Here is a 10,203-nt window from a genome sequence, read left to right as displayed (position 1 = left end):
TGTCCTACGCCGGCTGCCCTCCCCCGCGCTGGCCCTCCTCCCCCGCCGGTCGCCCTCCCCCGCGCCGGCCATCCTCCCCCGGCGGCCGCCCTCCCCTGCGCCGGCCCTCTTCCACCGAGAGGTACTCCTCCCTCCTTCCTCCTCCTCCTCCTCCTCCTCCCTCCCTCCCTAGTTATAATTATTACAGAGTAGTTGTTTTGAATCCTATATAGTTGGAAAAATGTAGGTTCTTAGAATAATGTAGGTTATGACCGAACCCTAGCTAGGACAGATTAGGTAGTATGAACCCTAGTTAATTTGTATGAACCCAAGGTTTTAAAACTAGGACAGAAATTTATCTAGGTTTTTAAATTAGGACGGAAATTTATCTTGGTTTTTAATTAGGTGTAGTTAATAGAATTTAGGTGTTTTAGGTGTATTTAACACAATTCTAGGTGTTTTAGTTGTTTTAGGTGTAGTTAACAAATTCTGGATATTTGTTTAGTTAAAGCAATTGTTGTTATTTTTTTAGTTAAAGCAATTTTTCCAGTTATATGCAAATTTATAGTGGACATTCATATTTTTCCGAGTGGCCTATGTTTTGCCATATTTTTACGTTATGGCAAATTTCAGGCACTCTGTTATGGCAAGAGATGTTGTTGCAGAATTCTTTTCATAACAAAAATAGAAAACATCATTCACCAGCGCACCAAATTGAAGTAAAATAACGAAAAAATGGAGGTGCGGGGAATCGAACCCCGTGCCTCTCGCATGCGAAGCGAGCGCTCTACCATATGAGCTACACCCCCAATGGATGACTGCATCGGGACGCGAGCCTAGACAGTCCGTACCGGTACCGTTGTTTTCCCGACCCACCATAATGCCCCGATTGGATGTGTTGTTTAAGAGTCCAAAAACTTCCGTAAGTTACGACTCCACTGAGAATGGAGGTCAAGAGCCCCGATATCTTATCTAGGATTCATCGGTTTTGTCTTCCACGACAATGGCACTATATACGGCGGCGACGCTGTGAGGGGTGGCTGCACGGCGGTGCCGCCAACGCGGCCTGGATCCTCGAGATACATGTGCGATGTTGGAGAACGTGTGGTCGTTCCAGAGCCAGCTTATTTCTTGTCCGCGACGCCAAACACGGGTATGAGGAGACGGAAAACGTCGCCGTCGGAGCCGGCAATCGGCAAAACTACTCGGCGTCGGCGATGGCGTCGGTAAGGCATGGGCGGAAGGCGTGGAGCTTCTTGACGAGGATGGGGCAAGGACAACAGCCGGTGGTTGCTCGGACATGGATTTCTACCAGAGAAGTACGGGTTCTTGTGACACAAACATAGTTTCTCGTGATTATGATTTTTGTTTTTCTTTTACAAACCTACATATATATTTATATTCCGATACATGATAGCCATATTTTATGAGAAACACCCAAAATGATACGTTGTTTGATAATTGATACCCTTTGCAGGCTGGCACATTATCGGCCGGCAGAGGCGGCTAAACTACTCGCTGCAAGAACGTGTAGAGATGCGGTTTGCAGATGTTGACATGAGCTACAAAATGGTTACATTCATAGAGAATAACTTTCGTGAGCTACTCTGGACCGTAGTGTGAACCATATTTGAGTAAGCAGTATCTAATAGCAATAGCAATATTAGATGGGTAGCTAGGCATACATACAGAACAACTTGCAATGAGCTACTCTGGACTGTAGTATGAACCATATTTTAGTTAGCAGTGACAGACTAGCAATAGATAGTAATATTAGATAGGTAGCTAGCCAGCGCAGCAAGAGCAACCCGGCTATATATCTCTGAGATGTAGGTTCTTCGAGCTGCAGGTCCTGAGTACTGAGTTGTAGTTGTAGTGCTACTAATAAAGAAGAAGAAAGAGGAGGAGATGGAGGAGACGGCAGATTTGTCTGGTAATCCTAGCTCTAGCCATGGGCAGGCTGGGACGACCATGGAGGTCGGGGAGTATAGAGAAGATTTAGGGATGCCTGATGAGATACGCATACTTGTAGAGGGGTTTAAGGTGGAAATCCTCGAGATGAAAAGGAAGATCAATAGGCTCCCTGCAAGTGCGCCTGATATTGGCGAGGGAGACGTGTTCGTCGTCCCGATTGCCCTGGCCATTGGCCCTTACCACCACGGCTTGCCCCGCCTCCAGGGGATGGAGAAGGTGAAGCGCGTGGCTGCCTACTTCTTTACCAGGGACTCGGGCCATTCATACAAGGAGTTGTATGGGCGGGTCCTCGCCGTCGCGGATCAAGCCCGCCGCCTATATGCCGAGGACGCGGTGTCAGGTATCAGCCCAGATAAGTTTGCGGATATGATGTTTTATGATGCCTGCTTCTTGCTGCTGTATATGCAATTGTTTTCAAGCGACATAGATGCAATGCCTGAGTGGCAGCTAGATCGTTTTTTCTACTCCAACCAATATTGCATCAATAATGACATCATGCTGCTGGAAAACCAACTCCCCTGGTTGGTCATCGAAGCTCTGATGACGGCCTCCGCCAAGGAAGTATCCGTGGACGATTTCGTTTTAGAGATGGGACTTATAATGCAAATTATCGCCAGCGAGTATAACTTGGCCTCTTCATTTGACTACAAAAGCATTGCGCCAGTAGACCGACCACCACATCTTCTTGGCCTCATCCGATTGCACAAACAAGGAGTGTCGGAACTAGTGATTAATGAGCTCTCGTCCAGCAAATACATGGTACCTGTTAGGGCCATGGAACTTGAAGAAATCGGCATCAGACTAGAACATAGCAAAACTGATAAGTTCAGTGACATAGCAATCAGTGAAGGACTTGTCTTCGACAAGTTGTTCCTGCCGCCACTGAGTCTGACCCGTACAAGTGCATCTTGGCTCGCCAACATGATGGCTTTTGAGGCATGCACGGCCTCAACGACTACTGATGATATTGATGATACTTCTGTTTGCTCGTACGTCGCTGTCCTCTTGATGCTCATACATAGGGAGGAGGACGTGCAGAAGCTGCAATCTAAGGGTCTCATACAAGGAGATCTATCTGAAAAGCAAATCCTCAAATTCTTCAGTCAACTTGATCAACAAATGATGACCCCTGGTGAACACTTCTTTCAGATCATGGGTGGTATCGAAAGATGCAGGCGCAGGAGGTGGTTGAGGATCATCGTTTGCAAGTTTGCTTCCAGCAACGGTAAAGCCATCGCCGCGGTGCTCTCCATCATTGGTGTTCTTGTGGGTATCTTCAAGGCGCTCTATTCTCTCAAGCAACCCTAGCTCTATAAGCTAGAACGAGATGGTCGATGCTTGCCATTCATATCACAAGATAACTATGCCAGAAGACGTTCCAATGCTTAATTCATCAGTTGTTAATCACAATGGCGCGTATTGTTGTATGGTACATTTAACTATGTTTGTGTTCAGTTCATTATATCAGAATTCTACTTGAAACATTTTGTTTGATCCATCTTAAATTTTCTATATTTGTTGTAATGATTCTGGATGTCTATTGCAATGGTGAATCGATTGGTTGTGCTAATTTATTTCCATGTAGTTTCCTATGTTGCTTTCCGTGTTGCAGTAAATTTTTGTCAACATCAAAAAAAATTTAGAACTGGGAATTGCACATGCTTGTTGCCAATATGTAGTTGCACAAGCCCCTGTGGTCCAGAGATAGTTTCATCAAAACTGATTGCTGGTTTCGTGAGGTGAGGTCACACACAATTCACAAAGGAAAATGTTTTAAAACAACCGACTGATCTAGCGATTGTGTAAACCGCCTCCTGCTTCGTACACGTGTCCAAGCGAACAATTTCACCAGCGTAGCCTTATCTCTTCCCGTCGCGGGGCACTCGTCGCGGCGTCGGTTGCAGCCTTTCAGCGTCTTCCTTGTTGCCTGCTCTCTCTCTCTCTCTCTCTCTCTCTCTCTCTCTCTCTCTCTCAGGGCGTCGACGGTGTTGCGTTGTAGCAGCATGTAGGGGGTGGCTGGAGGCGGGTGCTGCAACGCAGGGAGGCCGACCGCAAGCTACTCATTGCTGCAACGCAGCACACGGTGGTCGGCGGCGGCGGGCACCGCTCGCTGCCGTTGCTGCAATTCAGCATGCAGGGGGTCGGCGGCGAGCTACTCACTACTGCAATGCAGCAGGCGGTGGTCGCCGGTGGGCGCCGCTCGCTGCCGGTGCTGCAACGCAGCATGTAGGGGGCCAGCGGCGAGCTGCTCACTGCTGCAACGTAGCATGCAGTGGTCGCCGTGGCGAGCGCCGCTCACTGCTGGTGCTGCACCGCAGCATGCAGGGGAGGCTGACGGCAAGAGCTGCTCACTTCTGCAAAGCAGCATCCAGGAGGAGGCCCAGGGCGAACGCTGCTAACTGCTTCAATGCAGCACGCGGTAGTGGCGGGGCGGGGGTCGCTCACCGCCGGTGCTGCAACTCAGCACGCAAGGGGAGCCTGGCGGCGAGTGCTGCTCACTACTGCAACACATCACACGGTGGTTGCCGGAGGCGGGCGTCGCTGACCGTCTGTACCAAGGGGTGGCAGCCTATGTTTTTAAGGCAGTAAGGTGAGGCGAGGCGCTGGGGGCGCCTCACTGCTTAAGCGCTGAGGCATAAGGCGAGGCGACGCCTTAGAGACTTGTAAGCAACAGAATTAAGTAGAATTTGATAGGCATTAATGAACTAGGCATACAGCCATACACACCTTGCAACTGATTGTTGTAGAGCTCCCATCCTCTTTGCACTTGCTTTTCTCCCTAGCAGAATTCTGCATCAACATGAAGTCATGAACAAATATGTTAGAATAATGTATCACTTACCAGTGCACATTCCACAAAAAATAGAAATAAAAGTGAGGCAGCGAGCAAAAGTGGAAAGAAAGATAGCAAGTATGAGTGCAACTGCAATCTGCAATGCATGGCATAGCATATTACATAACCATTAACCAATTCAAATGACACAAGTCAAGTAGTCCACATAACAAAGGTCCACATAAGACAACCAGAATAATAGATAATTCCAGCATAGCAAAAGGGATAAAGGTGGCCAGCTCAGCTCTCTCATGTCTCTCCACTCTCAAAGTCTCAATCAAAAGTCATCATCATCAAACTCATTGGCATTGGTGCTGTCTTCATCATCTTGGTCAACATTAGTTGGCTCTTGATCGTCATTGCTCACATCATCATCATCCTCGACGTAGTCTGAATCCTCCCCCTCCGCATTGGGCATACTTGAGTGTTGGTCTTGCTCCAAGTCCTCCTCTGCCTCATCTTCTTCAGGAATTATAGGTCGTGTTGTAGTAGGTCTCTTGCGTGCGTAGTGTTGTAGACGGACATTTGGCTGGCCCCTACGAAGTGTAGTTGTTGTCCTATGCAGATTGCGGCCTCGAAGGTTTGAAGATGCACCAATAGCCACATCAACATCCTCCCATGTAATGTCTTGATTGTCTTCAGGACAACCTTGAGCACCTTGAGGTTGTTATAGTGATGGGTCCACCCACTCATTTCCCCAATCAAAATCCTCAATGACCAAACCCTCAAAGCTATTCTCGCCCACCTTCTCACGCCACTTTTGAAACCGTTGCATATTCTTCCGGTTGTATGAAACAAAGACAAGATCATTCAACCTTTTCCATTGTAATCTGTTCCTTTTCTTCGTATGGATCTACAAAGTAGAAAGACTAAGTGAAATAAGTAAATAACTTGCTCAAATCATCATTGAACAAACACAAATACTGCTTTACTAGTTGACTTACAAATTCAAACGTGCTCCAATTCCTCTCACAACCAGATGATGAAGCACAAAGACTAACAATGCACTTTGCAAACCTTTGTAGGTCAATGGGCCGACCACCAAATGAACTCCACCAATCAACTAAAATGATAAAAACTGACACATAATAAGAGTTTGTACAGAAATTACATTGGTGGAACTGGAATTAACATGCTGAAATTAACATGATGCATTTAATATGACTTACGAGGGTTTCTTGTGCTCATGGTCTTGAGTGCCAATGGATTAGAAAAGCCTTCTCGCTGGCCCTCATAGAGCATCCGGTACCATTTTTGCAAGCACATCATTAAAGCAGCTCCTAAGCTCCCCAACTAAGGCATCATCATTTCTTCTTACAATAGGAAAGAACTTTCCTGGGTTCAAAAATAGAGCAGCCCCATACAGTGGATGATCCATTTGATTCTCCCAATGCTTATCAACAATGGCCAAGATCTTCTTGAGCCATGGTTGATTGTTTTGTTGAGGGAAACCTAGATTGATCCTCTCCTTTGCATAAATCATAAGTGATTTTATCTCTGGCATCACTACTAGGAAAATGCTTATAGGTAGACATTTAGCAGTAGCGTTGGTTATATACCCCACGCTACTGCTAATTAGTAGTAGCGCTTGTTTTCCAGGCCAGCATTGCTGTTAGTGGCCCACGCACTCGGCCCACTGTTGCAGCTTTAGCTATAGCGCTGGGCCTCCTCCACCATGTTGCTGCTAAGCCCGCCTCAGCTTCCTCCCTTCGGCCCGCGTGCACTCTCTCAATCACTCTCACACTCACACGCTCACACTCACGCGCCCCTCAATCCCCCACTCCGGCTGCCGCCCCCGTGTCCTACGCCGGCTGCCCTCCCCTGCGCCGGCCCTCCTCCCCCGCCGGCCGCCCTCCCCCGCGTCGGCCATCCTCCCCCGCCGGCCGCCCTCCCCCGCGCTGGCCCTCTTCCACCGAGAGGTACTCCTCCCTCCTTCCTCCTCCTCCTTCTCCCTCCCTCCCTAGTTATAATTATTAGAGAGTAGTTGTTTTGAATCCTATATAGTTGAAAACATGTAGGTTCTTAGAATAATGTAGGTTATGATCGAACCCTAGCTAGGACAGATTAGGTAGTATGAACCCTAGGTTTTAAAACTAGGACAGAAATTTATCTAGCTTTTTAAATTAGGGCGGAAATTTATCTAGGTTTTTAATTAGGTGTAGTTAATAGAATTTAGGTGTTTTAGGTGTATTTAACATAATTCTAGGTGTTTTAGTTGTTTCAGGTGTAGTTTACAAATTCTGGGTATTTCTTTAGTTAAAGCAATTGTTGTTATTTTTTTAGTTAAACCATTTTTTCCTGTTATATGCAAATTTGTAGTGGACATGTCATATTTTTCCGAGTGGCCTATGTTTTGCCATATTTTTACATTATGGCAAATTTCAGGAACTCGATATGTCCTATTTTTAGCAAAGGTCATGCCGAATTTTGCTAAGTGTTTATTAATTTTGTTTTCAGAATTAAGCATTTGTTCTCGACGTCGACCCTGCCTAGCCCGCATCCTCGTCGTTGACTCGGCGGAGGAGGCTTGCTTGATTATAGGGGCCATGTCCGGGACTGGACTCCGCCTGGCTGGTACTGGGAGGTGCTACCTTCCGGGGCGCGCAGCTTGGTGAGGAGGCAGCCCTTCATCGACCCAGACCTTATTTGGTGGCGGTCGTGTGGGCCAGTGACAGTTGGGAGGCCTTCGTCCATCGCAGAGGTGGTATCTCACCGTGTCAGCGAGGAGGATGAGCACGTCCGTCGCTACATGGTTGTGTTGGAAGGCAGGTCCGACAGTACCTGGATGGTTCTTTAGGGATCTCACTAGAGATATGATCCTGTGATGGTTCCTTCTCTTTGGGTGTCCACTGCCCGGGCCAATACCCGTCGTTCGCTAGGGTTCTAGTTGTATTAGTGATGTTATATGTATGATACAATTCGATATGTATTAGTGATAATATTCGACGATGTACGGACGCAAGAGATGATTTAGTTTTCTTATTGAATGCATGCTCATTTGAATACTAATTCGTTTTATGATTTAGTTTTTCTTACTGAATGCACGTGTGTTTCAACTATATGAACATAGGAAATGTTTGACGATGATAGCGAAAGGGAATTCGGTATGTGCAAATACTGCGAAGACGAGTGTGGCCAGTGCGACAGGCCTCACCTAGTTGGTGATAGGCGCTTCAGCATCAAGCTGGATGAGACGTTCGAAGTGCATACAGTAAGTCACAATGACAAGTCTTTTTTCGTAATTAAGTATGCCTTCCGCTTCTTTTGCTTCAACTTATAATTTAATTTTTTTACTATTCTACTAGTGTATCCCCTGCCATGCAAGAATATATGTCTTGGATAAGATTGGTTTCAGTAGTATGGAAACTATGGAGGTAAAAAGAGTTAACTTGAGGACCGAGCATGGTTACAGTTTTCTCACAAAATTATACAATACAGACACCTACACCCATTTTGAATGCAAACAATGGAGAGCACTGTCGGTGTCAAAACCGGCGGATCTCGGGTAGGGGGTCCCGAACTGTGCGTCTAAGGCTAATGGTAACAGGAGGCTGGGGACACTATGTTTACCCAGGTTCGGGCTCTCTCGATGGAGGTAATACCCTACTTCCTACTTGATTGATCTTGATGATATGAGTATTACAAGAGTTGATCTACCACGAGATCATAGAGGCTAAGCCCTAGAAGCTATCCTATGATTATAATTGTTGTTGTCCTATGGACTAAACCCTCCGGTTTATATATACACGGATGGGGCTAGGGTTACACACAGTCGGTTACAGAGAAGGAGATCTACTTATCCGAATCGCCAAGCTTTCCTTCCACGCAAAGGAGAGTCCCATCCGAACACGGGACGAAGTCTTCAATCTTGTGTCTTCATAGTCCAACAGTCTAGCTAAAGGATATAGTCCGGCTGTCCGAGTACCCCCTAATCCAGGACTCCCTCAGTAGCCCCCGAACTAGGCTTCAATGCGATGAGTCCGGCGCGCAGATTGTCTTCGGCATTGCAAGGCGGGTTCTTCTCCAAATCCAGAGTACCAGTTGTAGCGAACAGTGTCCGGCTTCGCATCAATGTTGTACTCCTCGGCTTATGTGCTTCAATAATGGCTATCTCCACGTGTCAAGTGAATATGAGAAGTCGGGACATTTTTACATTTGCCACCCTGACCCTGTAAGTCAACCGTCTATTTGAAGAAACGGGGATCCTCAGATGCAAATCACACCATCTTCCTCCCAGCAAGCATTCAACAGAGCGCGCCCAGAAAAAACCATTCCACCATGGCCGGCCGCCGCAGCTCCTCCTCTCGCACCCTTAGCTCTAAGCCAGGCAATTGGGAAAAGTGTTCTGTCCCCCATAGCCGATTAGTAGAGTTGCAGACCCAGGGGTTTCTTCCACCTGCATACATGGTCCCCGTTCGAGCCAGCCTATAATGGCGGGGAGCAAGCAGAGAGCCTTCCTAACCCATCTCAGGGGGAGCGGGTATGCCTTGTCCCATGTTTACTGAGGGGATTCGGGTTTCCAATCCACCTGTTCCTCCACGGACTCCTGGAGTTCTATGGCCTCCAGCTGCATAATTTCACACATGCCTCTGTACTGCGCATCGCAGGTTATGTTGCCCTCTGCGAGCTATTTCTGGGCTGTCAGGCTCATTTCAAGCTATGGAAGAGGCTATTCTGCCTCGTCCCTCGTAATCAAGAGGGATTTATATATCAAGTGGGCGGAGCCGAAATATGGCGCGTCGCCCAGACCGGATACTTGTCCGGCACTTCAAAGAAGGCATCCGAAGACTGGCCTTCGGAGTGGTTTTATGTAGAGGATGTTCCCCTTCCGGACCCAATCCGGACGGGCCTTCCTGAGTTTACTAATGCTCCGCTGAAGAAACGCCAAAGCTGGCGCCCCTGGGGCCCCCAGGAGGAAGATAACAGAGAAGTCCTCTACCTGATGGGTAGGATAAAAATACTGGCCCAATCAGGGCTGACAATAATCGAAGTTATGTCAATATGCATAATGTGGGGGGTGCAGCCACTTCAATATCGGGGGCAACCCATGTGGCACTTCAACAAAGAAGACGATGCCACCCGCTGCGGTCGTAAAGTTTCGGACTCCGCCACCGCTCTGGCGAGAATATTGTCCGACTTGTACAAAGGAGAAGAAGAGGAGTTCCTCCGCATTAAGCCACGGGATGGATTTTCCATGTACAACCCCCCAAGCTGGGTAAGCTGTCATCCTTTACTCAACTCTATTCATTCTTGCGTCCTTTGTCACGATTATTTACCTTGCTATTTCATAGCAGGAACTGAAAAAGTCCGTGAAAGATTTCAACAGCCCATCTCCGCAGCCAGAGGACCCTGACCGGGCTCTCGACCTCGGATTTGAAGAAGATCCAGACATATATGTGGAGCTTGTCGATGGGATA

General features: G+C 47.5%; 1 protein-coding gene and 1 non-coding gene across 2 annotated transcripts; one reads left to right on the top strand and one right to left on the bottom strand.

Annotated features, from left to right (window-relative positions):
• Positions 1 to 715: 715 nt before the first annotated feature.
• Positions 716 to 788, bottom strand: TRNAA-CGC. Its single transcript has one exon. It is a non-coding gene; the product is annotated as a tRNA-Ala (tRNA).
• A 1,056-nt stretch (positions 789 to 1,844) lies between these two features.
• On the top strand, positions 1,845 to 3,525 carry LOC119325915. Its single transcript, XM_037599637.1, has 2 exons — positions 1,845 to 2,293; positions 3,103 to 3,525. Exons 1-2 carry the CDS (start codon positions 1,888 to 1,890, stop codon positions 3,180 to 3,182), a joined length of 486 nt encoding a protein of 161 aa, XP_037455534.1. The 5' UTR covers positions 1,845 to 1,887; the 3' UTR covers positions 3,183 to 3,525.
• Positions 3,526 to 10,203: the final 6,678 nt, after the last annotated feature.

The sequence above is a fragment of the Triticum dicoccoides genome, chromosome 6B, assembly GCF_002162155.2.
Source record: "Triticum dicoccoides isolate Atlit2015 ecotype Zavitan chromosome 6B, WEW_v2.0, whole genome shotgun sequence".
In the NCBI taxonomy this organism is placed as follows: Eukaryota; Viridiplantae; Streptophyta; class Magnoliopsida; order Poales; family Poaceae; genus Triticum; species Triticum dicoccoides.
Note: the sequence above shows the minus strand (reverse complement) of the source record. Positions and strands in the feature narration are given on the sequence as shown.